This window comes from Ranitomeya variabilis, chromosome 2 (genome assembly GCF_051348905.1).
Source record: "Ranitomeya variabilis isolate aRanVar5 chromosome 2, aRanVar5.hap1, whole genome shotgun sequence".
Lineage (NCBI taxonomy): Eukaryota > Metazoa > Chordata > Amphibia > Anura > Dendrobatidae > Ranitomeya > Ranitomeya variabilis.
This window is the reverse complement of record NC_135233.1, coordinates 244,500,777-244,518,621: the sequence shown is the minus strand read 5'-3', so window position 1 is coordinate 244,518,621 and position 17,845 is coordinate 244,500,777. Positions and strand designations below refer to the sequence as shown.

Below are 17,845 nucleotides of genomic sequence, written 5' to 3'. Positions count from 1 at the left end.
CCCCCCCCCAGAACGTATGCGATTTTCACACTTAGTCATGTACCGACAAGCTCCTCTCCCTAATGCTCTCAATGTTCAGTGAAAAACTGAGAGAAGCAGAAGAGAAGCTCGGTGTCACAGGACCATGAGTATGAAAGTCGCATATGAGTGAAGTGTCCATGTGACGACGACTGGAACCTGCAGAGCTGAATCCTGACATCGCAGCTTCTGAATTCTCACAACGAATGCACTGCACACTTTTAGGATTCTCCCTTGCCGGTGGACGGTCATGTCAGCACAAGCATGTGATTTGTATACTTCTGACCACATTCCGACTAGACGTGCCCGGCCTCGCTCTGTTCATTTTCATTGAGTGAGGCCACACATGTCTAGTCAGCATGTGACCGCATGTATGTAAATCACCAGCACGAGAGAATCCTGACAGCGTGCAGTGCGCACTGTGAGAATTCAGAAGTCTGCAGTCACAAAGAATGACTGCAGACTCATCACAAACCTGGACATCCCCTTTAATACTCCTAACATAAATAAAAACATGAGAGTTAGTCAGTATCACAAATAACATTTACATCCAGGTACCTTATAGATAACGTTGTCTCTGGAGTAATTCTCCTTCATTTCTTCATCTTCTCCAGACCCCATGATGAGTTTTCTCATCCACAGCCGTCTCTGCAGATTTCCATCTTCTCCGCTCTTTTGCAGAAAATCTCCACATGACGCCCTTAAAGATAGAAGTGTCATTGTAATGCTCCTGAATAAAAAAATGCCCCTCACTATATTGTCTGCATAAAATATGACCCCCACACTGTCCCTCTTATGGTACACACTCTTTACACGGACCTTTCCTTTCCATACCGGCCCCCTCTTCATACTGTCCTCTCACACTGTGTCCCCCCTATAGGGCCCAGTATTTATACTGTACTCTCTCATCACACTCCCCCTCCTTTGTATACTGTCCTCCATGCTACGCATGCACACATCCCAACACCCTCACTCCCCGTACTCTGTTCACATACGTTTTTCACATCGCTACTCATACTGTGTCCGCATACATTCCCCCATTTGACCCCAAACTGTCTGCACCCATCCCCCATACTGTTTCCTCATATATGCCCCCCCATCTCCCCCTTTGCTCTTCATTTTGTGTCCTTAGATCTCCCCCACACATTCAATCCCCCATCTCCACTCCAATTCTCCCCACACACAATAAATACCCCCATCTCCACTCACATTAAATCCCTTCCCCACAATAAATCCCCCCATCTCCACTCATATTAAATATCCCCCATCCAATAATATATCCCACCATCCACACTAACATTAAATCCCCCCCACTAACATTAAATCCCCCCCACCCCCACTCACATTAAATCCCCCCACAATATATCCCCCATCCCCACTCACATTAAATCCCCCCACAATATATCCCCCCATCCCCACTCACAATATATGCCCCCCATTCCCACTCACATTAAATCCCCCCCACAATATATGCCCCCCATTCCCACTCACATTAAATCCCCCCCACAATATATGCCCCCCATCCCCACTCACAGTAAATCCCCCCACAATATATCCCCCCATTCCCACTCACAGTAAATTCCCCCCCACAATATATGCCCCCCATCCCCACTCACAGTAAATCCCCCCCACAATATATGCCCCCCATCCCCACTCACAGTAAATCCCCCCTGCACCTTCGGTGTCTTCAGCTCCACTGGAGCACTTACCACCGCTGTGTCTCCTGCTCGATTCTGCATCTCCTGCTCGATCTGCATCTCCTGCTCTTCCGCGCAGGTGAGTGACGTCAGCAGCGTGATCACATGACCTGATCACGCTGCTGGCATCGCTCTGACCCGGCAGTCAGAGCTTCAATTGTACTCGCATCACAGATACGAGTACAATTGAACACTGGGAGTCGGCGCGCCGCAGCTTCTCTGTGCCGGCTGTCAGCTTGACAGTCGGTACAGAGAACAGCCGACTCCCAGTGCGGGGGCGGCAGAATGCAGCCACCGGGGAGACACTGCGGACCGCCCCTTTAGGCGGCCCGACTGCGCCCCCCTGCCGGCTGCGCCCGGGGCACATGCCCCGGCTGCCCCCCCTAGATACGCCACTGCCTCACATAGTCTTCCACACAGTATAATGGGCCCCACAGTGCTCCACACAGTATAATGAGCCCCACGTAGCGTTCCACACAGTATAATGGGCCCCACAGTCTTCCACACAGTATAATGGGCCCCACAGTGCTCCACAAAGTATAATGGGTATAATGGGTCCCACATAGTCCTCCACACAGTATAATGGCCCCACTTAGTGCTCTACACAGTATAATGGGCACCACATAGTCTTTCACACAGTATAATGGGCCCCACATAGCACTCCACACAAGATAATGGGTCACACACAGTCCTCCACACAGTATAATGACTCACATAGCCCTCCACACAGTATAATGGGTTCCACATAGCCTTCCACACAGTATAAGTATACTGGGCACCACAGAGCCCTCCACACAGTATAATGGGCACCACATAGCCCTCCACACAGGATAATGGGCCTCACACAGTCCTCCACACAGTATAATGGACCCACATAGCCCTCCACACAGTATAATGGGTTCCACATCGCCCTCCACACATTATAATGGGCCTCCTACAGTCCTCCACACAGTATAATGGGCCACACATAGCCCTCCACACAGTATAATGGGCACTACATAGCCCTCCACACAGTATAATGGGCCACATATAGCCCTCCAAACAGTATAATGGGTGCCACATATAGCCCGCCACACAGTATAATGGGCTCCAAATAGCGCTCCTCACAGTATAAAATGCCCCACATAACACTCCACACAGGATAAGGGGCCCCACACAGTCCTCCACACAGTATAATGGGCCACACATAGCCCTCCACACAGTATAATGGGCCTCACATAGTCCTCCAAACAGTATAATAGGCCCCACATAAAAAAATAAATAAGTACTCACCTCTTCCCTGTCCCCGTTGGTCCGGTTTTGGCAGCGAGCGCTCTTAAGTTCTTCACTGCTCGGCACAGCGGGTACGAAATAGTGACATCATTGCGCCCGTTGCGCTGAGACCTCAAATGCAGAGGGAGAATGATGGTGAAGGGAGAGTCAGCTGATGGCTCCCTCTTTTATCATTGCTTTTAACTGTGTCGGCATCTGCGCCAAACAGTCACCCTGCCAGCCAGATTTGGTCCAAGGGCCAAAGTTTGACATGTGTGCTCTAAAGCAAATCCCTAAATGCTGTTAACAGCAGCCCCCGCTGGGCAAGATAAATGCCCCCATTGCCATATGCAAAAATAAAAAAATAAAATAAAATAATAAAATCTATCAGAAGATAACAGATTAAAAAAAAAAGAATAATTAGTGCAAATAAATAAGATAGATATGGGATAGCCGGGAGATTACATTCCTTTTATTCGTTTAGATGGAGACTTGGTGGTATTGATGCAGTAACCTGTTGCTATTCCCGCGCTCCCGCGTACAGTACACGGCTCGCTCTCCCTCGCTGCGCTGCCTCCCACTCACCCTTCATTGTCTCGTTCTGCACTTTCAATCATGACTGCAAACTGTGGTTTCCTTTCTGTAAATGATTGAGGACTTTAATTACATGAAGGGTCTCGCTGTGCCTGTGTGCGGAGACACCACCTGAGCTGGGACTGCTGGATTTATAATGCCCAACATACCTGAACATAGTCTGCACGTTAACAATGGTCTTAGCATCCGCCATGTAGTCCTCCTCTGCGCTCATCGTGCTTTCCTTGTCCACCACCACCAGGTTGTCGGCATAGATGATACCACACTGCAGCAAATTATCCAAGCTGAAGGGGAAAGATGGCAAAGCCTTCAGTACCTTCGGCACCAGATGCTTGATCATGGGCAGTTGTCAGTATATACAAAATGTCTTATTTAGCGGAAGAGGTTGCAAAGTCATGCACATATGTGACCCAAAGGGACAGAATATATGTACAGGTGCTTCTCACAAATTTAGAATATCATCAAAAAGTTAATTTATTTCAGTTCTTCAATATAAAAAGTGAAACTCATATATTATATAGAGTCATTACAAACAGTGTGATCTATTTCAAGTGTTTATTTCTGTTAATGTTGATGATTATGGCTTACAGCCAGTGAAAGCCCAAAGGTCATTATCTCAGTAAATTAGAACACTTTATAACACCAGCTTGAAAAAATTATTTTAAAATCTGAAATGTTGACCTACTGAAATGTATGTTCAGTAAATGCACTCAATACTTGGTCGAGCTTCTGTTGCATCAATTACTGCATCAATGCGGCGTGGCATGGAGGCGATCAGCCTGTGGCACTGCTGAGGGGTTATGGAAGCCCAGGTTGCTTTGATAGCAGCCTTCAGCTCGTCTGCATTGTTGGTTCTGGTGTCTCTCATCTTCCTCTTGACAATACTCCATAGATTCTCTATGGGGACAAGGTCAGGTGAGTTTGCTGCCAATCAATCACAGTGATACTGTTGTTTGTAAACCAGGTATTGGTACTTTTGGCAGTGTGTACAGGTGCCAAGTCCTGCTGGAGAATGAAATTTCCATCTCCAAAAAAACTTGTTGGCAGAGGGAAGCATGAAGTGCTCTAAAATTTCCAGGTAGAGGGCTGCACTGACTTTGGTCTTGATAAAACACAGTGGACCTACACCAGCAGATGACATGGCTTCCCAAACCATCACTGATTGTGGAAACCTCACACTAGACCTCCAGCAGCTTGGATTGTGACCTCTCCACTCTTCCTCCAGACTCTGGGACCTTGATTTCCAAATGAAATGCAAAATTTACTTTCATCTGAAAACAACACCTTGGACCACTGACAACAGTCCAGTTCTTTTTCTCCTTGGCCCAGGTAAGCCGCTTCTGGCGTTGTCTATTGGTCATGAGTGGCTTGACACAAGGAATGCGACACTTGTAGCCCATGTCCTGGATACGTCTGTGTGTGGTGGCTCTTGAAGCAATGACTCCAGCAGCAGTCCACTCCTTGTGAATCTCCCCCACATTTTTGAATGGCCTTTTCTTAACAATCCTTTCAAGGCTGCAGTTATCCCGGTTGCTTGTGCACCTTTTTCTACCAAACTTTTTCCTTCCACTCTACTTTCCATTAATATGCTTGGATACAGCACTCTGTGAGCAGCCAGCTTCTTTAGCAATGACCTTTTGTGGTTTACCCTCCTTGTGGAGTGTGTCAATGACTGCCTTCTGGACATCTGTCAGTCAGCAGTCTTCCCCATGATTGTGGAGCCTATTAAAACAGAATAAGGGCTCTTTCACACGTCCTGATATTTCTGGTACCGGAAAAAACCGGTACCGGAGATATCCATGTCCGTATGTCCGTGTGCTCAAGTGGCACATACATGCGGCATCCGTGTGCCGCCCGTGTGCCGCCTGAGGACCACACGGACCGTGCAGGAGAGACAGCGCTACACTAAGCGCTGTCCCCCCCGCATGTGGTGCTGAAGGCAGAATTCATCTCTTCTCCCCCAGCGTTCGTTGGAGAGAAGGGATGAAAGATCTTTTTTTTTTTTTTTTGGGGGGGGGGGGGGAAATAAAGTTTGCATGTGCGTCCGCGTCCCCCCCCCTCAGTGCGCCGTCTGGCCCCTTGCCGCAGAAATACTCACCCGGCCAGCTCCTGCGATGTCCCCTCTGTCCTCTCAGCGCCGGCAGCTTCTCCTGTGTGAGCGGTCACGTGGGAGCGCTCATTACAGTCAGTGAATATTCCCTGACTGTAATGAGCGGTCCCACGTGACCGCTCACACAGGAGAAGCTGCCAGCGCGGAGAGGACAGAGGAGACATCGCGGGAGCCGGGTGAGTATTTCTGCGGCAAGGGACCAGGCGGCGCACTGAGGGGGGAGGCGGGGGGGCACATGAAAACTTTATTGTTCACAAAAAAAAAAAAAAAAAAGATCTTTCATCTCTTCTCTCCGGCGGGGGAGAAGAGATGAATTCCGCCTTCAGCACCACAGCGGGGGGACAGCGCTTAGTGTAGCGCTGTCTCTCCTGCGGGCGGTACGTGCACACGGAGGAGAGTGCACACTGTTCTCCGTGTGCCTGTGTGCTGTCCGTATTGTGGTCCGTGCTGCCGGTAGAAAACGGACATGTCGACGTATTTTCAGCACGGACATACGGTCCGTGTGAAAACACGCACATGTGCATAGACCCATTCATTTAAATGGGTCTACGTGTGTCAGTGTCTCCGGTACGTGAGAAAACTGTCACTACACGTACCGGAGACACTGACGTGTGTAAGAGGCCTAAGGGATCTTTTTAAGTGCTTAGGAAGCCTTTGCAGGTGTTTTTTGTTAATTATTCTAATTTACTGAGATAAGGACTTTTGGGTTTTCATTGGCTGTAAGCCATAATCATAAACATTAACAGAAATATACAGTTGAAATAGATCACTCTGTTAGTAATGACTCTATATAATATGGGTTTCAATTTTTGTATTGAAGAACTGAAATAAATTAACTTTTTGATGATATTCTAATTTGTATATATGGTATATATATATATATATATATATATATATATATATATATATATATATATATATATATACTGCTCAAAAAAATAAGGGGAACACTTAAACAACTGAATAAAAGTCCAAGTAAATCAAACTCCTGTGAAATCCAACTGTCCACTTAGGAAGCAACATTGTTTGACAATCAATTGTTTCACATGCTGTTGTGCAAATGATAATTGCCAATAATTTCCATCTGTTGTCTATTCCAAGACACCCTCAATAAAGGAGTGGTTCTGCAGGTGGGAAACACAGACCACATCTCGGTACCAATGCTTTCTCGCTGATGCTTTGGTCACTTTTGAATGATGGTTATGCTTTCACAATTGTGGTAGCATGAGACGGACTCTACAACCCACACAAGTGGCTCAGGTAGTGCAGCTCATCCAGGATGGCACATCAATGCGAGCTGTGGCACGGTGGTTTGCTGTGTCTGTCAGCGTAGTGTCCAGAGGCTGGAGGCGCTACCAGGAGTCAGGCCAGTACACCAGTAGACGTGGAAGGGGTCGTAGAAGGGCAACAACCCAGCAGCAGGACCGCTACCTCAGCCTTTGTGCAAGGAGGAACAGGAGGAGCACTGCCAGAGCCCTGCAAAAATGACCTCCAGCAGGCCACAAAAGTGCATGTGTCTGCACAAATGGACTCCATGGGGATGGACTGAGTGCCCGACGTCAACAGATGGGGGTTGTGCTCACAGCCCAACACCGTGCAGGATGCTTGGCATTTGCCACAGAACACCAGGATTGGCGCCCTGTGCTCTTCACAGATGAAAGCAGGTTCACACTGAGCACATGTGACAGACGTCACAGAGTCTGGAGACGCCATGGAGAGCAATCTGCTGTCTGCAACATCCTTCAGCATGACCGGTTTGGCACTGGGTCAGTAATGGTGTGGGGTGGCATTTCCTTGGAAAGCTGCACAGCCCTCCATGTGCTCGTCAGAGGTAGCCTGACTGCCATTAGATACCGAGATGAGATCCTCAGACCCTTTGTGAGACCATATGAGGTGCGGTTGGCCCTGGGTTCCTTCTAATGCAGGACAATGCCAGACCTCATGTGGCTGGAGTGTGTCATCTGTTCCTACAAGATGAAGGCATTGAAGCTATGGACTGGCCCGCCCGTTCCCCAGACGTGAATCCGATTGAACACATCTGGGGCATAATGTCTTGCACCATCCACCAACGTCACGTTGCACCACAGACTGTCCAGAAGTTGGTGGATGCTTTAATCCTGGTCTGGGAGGAGGTCCCTCAGGAAACCATCCGATGCCTCATCAGGAGCATGCCCAGGCGTTGTAGGGAGTAGTGATGGGTGAATATACTCGTTGCTCGGGTTTTCCCGAGCACGCTCGGGTGATCTCTGAGTATTTGTTAGTGTTCGGAGATTAAGTTTTCATCGCCTCAGCTGAATGATTTACAGCCATTAGCCAGGCTGAGTACATGTGGGGGATGCCTGGTTGCTAGGGAATCCCCACATGTAATCAAGCTGGCTAACAGATGTAAATCATTCAGCTGCGGCGATGAAAACTTAATCTCCGAACACTAACAAATACTCGGAGATCACCCGCGCAACGAGTATATTCGCTCATCACTAGTAGGGAGGTCATAAAGGCACGTGGATGCCACACACACTACTGAGCATCATTTCCCTGTCTTGAGGCATTTCCACTGAAGTTGGATCAGCCTGTATCTTGATTTTCCACTTTGATTTTGAGCATCATTCCGTGGGATATTAGTTGTGATTAACGTTGATAATTTTTAGGTTTTATTTTTCTCAACACATTCCACTATGTAATTCAGTGATACCTAGGATCTGGGATTTTAGTGTTCCCTTTATTTTTTTGAGCAGTGTATAATGTCGCTATAATTTTTTTTACCGTACCTAAAAAAAAAAATATATATATATATAAAGCTGAATGTGTGTATGTGTGTATGTCCGGGATTGGCATCTTAACCGTCGCAGCTACAGCCACAAAATTTTGCACAGTCACACGTCTGGACCCCGAGAGCGTCATAGGCTATGTTGTGAGGTGAAATTTTAACCCCTCGCTTTCCAATTCACCAAACAATTTTGCCCCTATCTACATAATGGGGAAAAAGTGAAAGGAAAAGTGTTGGAGGCGTCGCAGCTACAGGCACAAAATTTTGCACAGTCACACGTCTGGACCCCGAGAGCGTCAAAGCTATGTTGTGAGGTGAAATTTTAACCCCGCACTTTCCAATTCACCAAACAATTTTGCCCCTATCTACATAATGGGGAAAAAGTGAAAGGAAAAGTGTTGGAGGCAAATTAACAGCTGCCAGATGTGAACAAGGGGGACTTAAAGAATGACAGCGATGGCGCCAAAGAGTATATACTGTACAGTTGCTAAGGTGGGGCCCCAACATGGGATAATCACCACACCACCACGGGGATATGAACACACACACAAAATGCGCCACACACTACCACGTGCTCGAACACATATACCACCGTCAGCGCACATTTCACCACACATACACCAACCTCGCCACGTAAAAGTCGAAACACAAAAGTCGCCGCTCAAAACTCGCCACGCGCAAAACTCTCCACATGCAAAACTCGCCACACGTGCAAAACTCGCCACACGCAAAACTTGCACACGCGGAAAAATTGCCACATGCACAAAAGTTGCAACACATGCAAAAGTTGCCTCACACAAAACTTGCACATACTCAAAAGGCACCACACATAAAACTCGCCACGCGCAAAACTCGCCATGCGCAAAACTTGCTGCACACAACTTGCTACACTAACCTGTCACATGCAACTCGACACACAAAAAGTTGCTACACGCATGTCGCTACACAAAACTCATCTCACAAAAGTCGCTACATGCATGTCGCCACACGCAACTCAACACACACAACTTGACACACGAAACTCGCCCTAAAACACACACAAGTCTGGTATTATCCTTCAAAAATAAAAATCTGATTAATAAGCAGACAAACTACAAGAGCAACAAATGTACCATATAGGAATCCGGCAGCTGTCAGTCACATGACCAGTCTATTATGTGTATGTGTGAGCTAATATATACTGCCAGGGGGTGGGCTTCCTGTAGGCTGGGGATTTATCAGGCTGCCAATTTAGCTTACAAATACTGAGGTAAAAATACTGACCAAATAACGTGTGAACGAGGTCTAATACAGGAGGAGATGACATACAGATATATACTATATACAGGGGGAGATGACATACAGGTATATGCTATATACAGGAGGAGATGACACACAGGTATATACTATATACAGGAGGAGATGACACACAGATATATACTATATACAGGAGAGATGATACACAGGTATATACTATATACAGGGGAGATGACACACAGGCATATACTATATACAGGAGAGATGACACACAGGTATAAAGTATATACAGGAGGAGATGACATACAGGTATATACTATATACAGGAGGAGATGACACACAGGTATATACTATTTACAGGGGAGATGACACACAGGTATATACTATATACAGGAGGAGATGACACACAGATATATACTATATACAGGAGAGATGACACACAGGTATATAATATATAGAGGAGGAGATGACATACAGGTACATACTACATACAGGAGGAGATGACATACAGGTATATACTATATACAGGAGGAGATGACACACAGGTATATACTATATACAGGAGCAAATTACCTACAGGTATATAGTATATACAGGAGGAGATGACATACAGGTATATGCTATGTATAGGAGGAGATGACATACAGGTATATACTATATACAGGAGGAGATGACACACAGATATATACTATATATAGGTGAGATGACACACAGGTATATACTATATACAGGAGATTACATACAGGTATATCTAATATATAAAGCTAAATGTGTGTATGTATGTATGTGTGTATGTATGTCCGGGATTGGCATCTGCACCGTCGCAGCTACAGCCACAAAATTTTGCACAGTCACATGTCTGGATCCCGAGAGCGTCATAGGCTATGTTGTGAGGTGAAATTTTAACCCCGCGCGTTCCAATTCACCAAACAATTTTGCCCCTATCTACATAATGGGGAAAAAGTGAAGGGAAAAGTGTTGGAGGAAAATTGACAGCTGCCAGATGTGAACAATGGGGACTTAAAGAATGAGAGCGATGGCGCCAAAGAGTATATACCGTACAGTTGTTAAGGTGGGGCCCCGACATGGGATACTCACCACACATGGGGATATGAACACACACACAAAATGCGCCACACACTACCACGTGCTTGAACACATATACCACCCTCAGCACACATTTCACCACACACACACCAACCTCGCCACATAAAAGTCGAAACACAAAAGTCACCACTCAAAACTCGCCATGCGCAAAACTCGCTACATGCAAAACTCGCCATATGCAAAACTAGGCTCACGCAAAACTCGCCACACGTGCAAAACTCACCTCATGGAAAACTCACCTCATGCAAAACTTGCACACACAGAAAAATTGCCACATGTACAAAAGTTGCACCACATGCAAAAGTTGCCTCACACAAAACTTGCACATACTCAAAACGCACCACACATAGAACTCGCCACGCGCAAAACTCGCCATGCACAAATCTTGCTGCACACAACTTGCTACACTAACCTGTCACATGCAACTCGACACACAAAAAGTTGCTACACGCATGTCGCCACACAAAACTCATCTCACAAAAGTCGCTACATGCATGTCGCCACACGCAACTCAACACACACAACTTGACACATGAAACTCGCCCTAAAACACACACAAGTCTGGTATTGTCCTTCAAAAATAAAAATCTGATTAATAAGCAAACTACAAGAGCAACAAATGTACCATATAGGAAATACGGCAGCTGTCAGTCACATGACCTGTCTATTATGTGTATGTGTGAGCTAATATATACTGCCAGGGGGTGGGCTTCCTGTTGGCTGGGGATTTATCAGGCTGCCAATAGCAACCAATCACAGCTCAGCTTCTATTTTGCTACAGTTAATTAATCTGAGCTCTGATTGGTTAATATAGGCAACAAAGACATTCTCAGTATAACAAAGCTAATATATGTTAAGAAATGCTTCTATTAGCTTAGTTTTTGCCTTTTAATAATTACATTTCTATCTATTTGTTTTGTGGTTTTTGTGTGCAGAATAAATTTTTGTTAACACATTCTATTTTGCTAACAGCAGTCATTAACCCGGGCGAAGCCGGGTAGTACAGCTAGTATATATATATAAAACAAAAAGTCTGTAAGTAAATACAAAAGCAATTATTTAAAAAAAATTTTTTTTACAAACTTTAGTTTTACAGGATTTTTTTTTTAATTCTCTAATGAAATTTATATTACTGTAACTAGTATTTTCTGGCTGTATTAAAGGGAGATCACTCTTTTGCTTTACCATTGTAGATTGTCATCTGTTTAAGGCAGCATATACAACAGATCAGTGGCTTTTCTGATCTCGGTGGTCAGAGCAGGATTGCGGCCCTGTCATGGCATGTCCCGTGTAATTAGAGCTCCTCAATAGTATGGACTCCTCCTTAAGCCATAACCTGGTGGGCTTGTCAAGGGTTTTTAAAATCAAAAATTTAGCAATTTTATAAAACAAACCTACTTATCTATAAAGCCGACCATGAAGTAGACCATTGGAAAGCAGCAAATTGCCTCTAGGAAGTGATTATCCGGCCTGTCCAACGACAAAGAAGAGAGACGATGGTCATTGGTTTACATGCATAGGATCATGTTATCGATGATGTGTGCTATCTTTGATGACTGTAGGTGTGATTCCTCGCAACAGCACCCCGCATGGTCAGGTGTGGTGCTACAAGAAAACTTGCAAAATGATCTTAATTAGGATAAAAGTCCATCTCTATTTCCGCATCCTGAGACCTAATTATCGATTTAGGAACATATATAAGATTTCCTTATTCTGAATATCATGAGACATTCCTATACGTCGGTGATGAACAGTCTACAACATTCGTATCGCCGTATAGAAATCACGTACGGGTTATCCAGCAGCAGAACAATGGGGTTGAGCTCCTTTCGAGATCTGTAGTACGCTCTCAGAGGGACGATGAAATTGTAAAGCCCGTTCCCCGCAGTCTCGGCAGATACAATGATGAGCTTGTTCTTAAAGCCGTAGGCCTTCGCATCTTCAAAACTGTTGTGTTTGCAGCCCTGTGTGGAGACAGAAATGACATCCACTGGAGAAAACTGTCAGTAAATCCCCCGGGGAACAAACAAACCCCTCATCGTGCAGAATATTCCTCACTCGTCAGGTAATAATATGACAAGTGCAAGGGATGCTATAATCCTCAGGACAGACAAGTTCTCACAAACATGGAGAAAAGTTCTCAAAGTGCTGACTCCACGGCAGGAGACACCGCGCATTGACAAGAAGCCGATCAAATAGAGCAATGCCATCATCAATCACACGGTGGAGACATAAAGCGTACCTGTTACTTCTCACAAAACCTGTAATCATGGTCTCGATGCCCTCATTCCCTACAGGCAGCTGGAACTGCATGCAGTGCACATACCAGTCTTATATGTCCAGGAACTGCCTCAAATGTGACATCTATTCTATTTGGTTAGTTCCCTTTATCATCCTGACAGCACAATAGGTGCCGGAAGTTATTCTTCCCTTTATCCCACCAAGCACTTCTTCTGCCATGGCCTAATGGTTTGCCTTCTCTTAACTGAAAGCCCACTACTCTGTGAGGTCTGTATGCAATTTGACAGACAGGAAAGGTGGAACAGAGAGATACAATGACACGTCCCTACACCCCTCCTGTATAGAGACAATGATGCCCCTGTGTCCTACAGAAACACAACGCCCCCTCTCATTTCCTGCAGAGACAAAGACCCACTTTCAGTAGAGATACAAAGACCCGTCCACATTTCCTGTATAGTGGCAAAGCCCCGCATGCACTTTCTGTATAGAGACAAAGCCCCGCCCCACTTCCTGTATAGACAAAGCCCCGCCTACACTTTCTGTATAGAGACAAAGCCCCGCCCCACTTCCTGTATAGACAAAGCCCCGCCTACACTTCCTGTATAGACAAAGCCCCGCCTATACTTCCTGCATAGTCAAAGCCCCGCCCGCAATTCCTGTATAGAGTTAAAGACCCGCCCCACTTTCTGTAAAGAGACAGACCCGCCCCCTCTTCTTGTACAATAAAGACCGCCTCTGCTTCCCGTAGAGACAAAAACTTGCCCCCTTCTCATGTAGGAGGACAAAGTCCCGCCCCACTTCCTGTATAGAGACAAAGACCTGCCCTGTCTTCCTGTAGAAGAACAAAGACAGCCCCACTTACTGTAGAGACAAAGACCCACCCCCTCTTCCTGTAGAATAAAGACTGCCCCACTTCCTGTAGAGAGACAAAAGACCCGCCCCTTTTCATGTAGAGGAAAAGACCCACCTCCACTTCCTGTGGACAGGCCAAGACCCGCCCCCACTTCCTTTAGAGACACAAATACCCGCCCCCACTTCCTGTAGAGACACAAATACCCACCCCCACTTCCTGTAGAGACACAAATACCCGCCCCCACTTCCTGTAGAGACACAAATACCCACCCCCACTTCCTGTAGAGACACAAATACCCGCCCCCACTTCCTGTAGAGACACAAATACCCACCCCCACTTCCTGTAGAGACACAAATACCCACCCCCACTTCCTGTAGAGACACAAATACCCGCCCCCACTTCCTGTAGAGACACAAATACCTGCCCCCACTTCCTGTAGAGACACAAATACCCCACCCCCCAGCTCTTCTAATCCATCTTGGTGCTGCCGCAGATGGACTGCATTTGACAACAGGCACTGGACAGGAAGGAGGACAAGAGAGACACCTAGAGGCCAGCACGCTGAAGTAATTTTTTTTTTTAAGGAAAGTTAACAATTTTAAAACAAAGTGACTTGCAGATTATGTGATACATGGACAATCTAGCAAATTAAATTATATTGTCTATAAGTATATGGACCATTTAAAAAGGGGCTTTACCTAAAATTCTGCATTTAAAAAGGTATTGTTCACTTCTGAAGAACGCCCTTCCATATGTCGAGCCCTTAGCTGTGCGTTTTCACTATAACTGGGGAAAAACTGCTAGCCCTAAATCTGGTTTAGAAAAAGAATAAAATAATCTGTGTTTTATTCCTTCACCCAATGGTGTAATGAAGTGTAATCGGTGGTGTCGCAGCTGCTGCAGAACTACAGCTCCCAGCATGCACCAAGAGAAAATATGGTTCTTCTCTGGCTATTGCAAACCTACAGGTCTCAGCATGCAAACACTATATGGGAAAAATCTGGGTCACCTTGTCCAGGCGGAGGCAGCAGAAGGCAGCTTTGGAGGGTAGAAGATGGCACAGGGTTGGGGAGCTTCCTATATAGGGAGAATTCGGGGGGTAGCCTTTGACGTATCTACAAAAGCGAAGCACATTAATGAGAGGTTCTGGAATACAGTATTATAACATTACTACTGTTAGTATCGCAGTTGTCCACATGGGGGCACTATTGTGTCTGGAGAATTACACACTGCTGGCCCCTATGTTATAGCATTGTAATCGCATGTTCCCACCGCTAGACAATAATTATTCATCAGCGCTTCTTCCTATGCAAATGTGACGGTATATGAAATATACATGCAAGAGAAGAAAGCCGGGGGAGGGGAGCGCGGCTGCTGGGATGGTTCTCCCAGAGGAAAAGTTTCTCTTCTCCTTGTTCCTGTAGGAAATAAGGTTTCTCCAGTCATTCAGAAAATGATTATATTGTAATATACAAAACATGTATAGGCCTGTGCTGCATCCGAAATGTTCGACAAGACCCCCAACATGGCCCCCATCACATAGTATACAACGATCGGCCATAGGTGAAGCGTATAAGATGGATTAGGCGCGGTCAATGGCGCCAGTTGGGGTGAGGATATATTGGGCAGGAATTGAAAAGTCAGTTCAGGAAATGTTGATGCATTGAAAGCAGGAAAAATTGAAAATTGTAAGGATCTATGGGACTGTGATGACTGGGTCAAAGCATCTCCAAAATGGCAGGCGTTCCCAGTATATGGCGGGTCACATGGGGGCGTTCCCAGTATATGGCGGGTCACATGGGGGTGTTTATGGTATATGGCGGGTCACATGGGGGTGTTTATGGTATATGGCGGGTCACATGGGGGTGTTTATGGTATATGGCGGGTCACATGGGGGGTGTTTATGGTATATGGCGGGTCACATGGGGGGTGTTTATGGTATATGGCGGGTCACATGGGGGTGTTTATGGTATATGGCGGGTCACATGGGGGTGTTTATGGTATATGGCGGGTTACATGGGGGTGTTTATGGTATATGGCGGGTCACATGGGGGTGTTTATGGTATATGGCGGGTCACATGGGGGTGTTTATGGTATATGGCGGGTCACATGGGGGCGTTTATGGTATATGGCGGGTTACATGGGGGTGTTTATGGTATATGGCGGGTCACATGGGGGCGTTTATGGTATATGGCGGGTCACATGGGGGCGTTTATGGTATATGGCGGGTCACATGGGGGGTGTTTATGGTATATGGCGGGTCACATGGGGGGTGTTTATGGTATATGGCGGGTCACATGGGGGCGTTTATGGTATATGGCGGGTCACATGGGGGCGTTTATGGTATATGGCGGGTCACATGAGGGTGTTTATGGTATATGGCGGGTCACATGGGGGTGTTTATGGTATATGGCGGGTCACATGGGGGTGTTTATGGTATATGGCGGGTCACATGGGGTTGTTTATGGTATATGGCGGGTCACATGGGGGCGTTTATGGTATATGGCGGGTCACATGGGGGGTGTTTATGGTATATGGCGGGTCACATGGGGGTGTTTATGGTATATGGCGGGTCACATGTGAGGTGTTTCTGGTATATGGTGGGTCACATGGGGTTGTTTATGGTATATGGCGGGTCACATGGGGTTGTTTATGGTATATGGCGGGTCACATGGGGGTGTTTATGGTATATGGCGGGTCACATGGGGGTGTTTATGGTATATGGCGGGTCACATGAGGGTGTTTATGGTATATGGCGGGTCACATGGGGGTGTTTTCGGTATATGGCGGGTCATATGGGGGTGTTTTCGGTATATGGCGGGTCATATGGGGGTGTTTTCGGTATATGGCGGGTTGCATGGGTGGTGTTTTCGGTATATGGCAGGTCACATGTGAGGTGTTTCTGGTATATGGCGGGACGCATGGGGGGTGTTTTCGGTATATGGCGGGTCGTATGGGGGGTGTTTTCGGTATAGACTAAAACAGTCAGTATTCTCCAGGGGCTTCCCTGCTCTGCCGGGAGACATCTCCCATTATACAGGTCTCATACATACTCCAGGACGGGGAGGCCTTCATCATCAGACTGGGTCATCTCATCCTCGGACTGGTCACTGAGCAGGTCACACGGTAACACAGTACTACTGTCTGCAATTTCCAGAACTGGCGCAATACTGGGTCTCCGGGTGCCGGAACCATTTTCGGAAGGAAGCGTCAATTTGCTGCTGTTAATCGGCCGACATTCTGTGTTCTGTAGATCCATGGCTACGGTACCTTTAAAAGAAAGATGGCGGGAGTGAATAGAGCAGAGAGCTAAGTGTAAAGATGGCGTATTGGGGCTACAGCTTTTCCAGGGTCCTGAATGGCAGGCATACACCGCAGTATTAAGCGTGTACCCAAAATGAAGGACGTCTAGGTCTGTGATTGCGGGTCTGTGCCCTACACTCGCCCTCCTTTACACCCCCTGTAAGGCGTCTGTGTCCGGGGAGATGACTCAATCACTTATCATTGTAAATTACTTTTTAAATAAAAGAAGCAGCGACTCGGAGCCGAGGAAACGGAGAATCTCATTTATGAGGAATACTCGGAGGAAAACTAAAGCCACGGTGAAGTACCGCTGTGAAGAGCGTGAGCTGTTCTCACCCTGCGATCATCATACCTGTGTCTCAGCATCCCCATCATGTCAGTAAGTACAGCGGGGTGCCGGAGCAGCCAATCAGAGGGCAGCTTTCACCTCTGCTTGGTTTATACAGGGAATTTATGTGCAATTATAACCAAGTTTCCGGCGCTCCGCCACAGCCAGGCTGCCCAGCCACGTCCACCACAGCCAGGCCGCCCTGCCACGTCCATCCAGTGAGCCCTGCTACATCTGCCACAGCCAGGCCGCTCCATCACATCCGCCACAGCCAGGCTGCCCCGCCACGTCCACCACAACCAGGCCGCCCCGCCACGTCCATCCAGTGAGCCCTGCCACA

General features: G+C 46.8%; 1 protein-coding gene across 8 annotated transcripts in view; it reads right to left on the bottom strand.

Annotated features, from left to right (window-relative positions):
• Positions 1-17,845, bottom strand: part of KCNT1 (potassium sodium-activated channel subfamily T member 1) — a 360,049-nt gene that overhangs the window by 27,252 nt on the left and 314,952 nt on the right. For all 8 annotated transcript variants that reach the window (XM_077284353.1, XM_077284354.1, XM_077284356.1 and 5 more), the window contains 5 exons: positions 16,928-17,144; positions 14,884-14,989; positions 12,572-12,744; positions 12,179-12,250; positions 3,710-3,844 (listed from right to left, as the gene is read on the bottom strand). In XM_077284353.1, the coding sequence (XP_077140468.1) occupies positions 3,710-3,844; positions 12,179-12,250; positions 12,572-12,744; positions 14,884-14,989; positions 16,928-17,144 (703 nt within the window). The remainder of the gene's footprint in view (positions 1-3,709; positions 3,845-12,178; positions 12,251-12,571; positions 12,745-14,883; positions 14,990-16,927; positions 17,145-17,845) is intronic.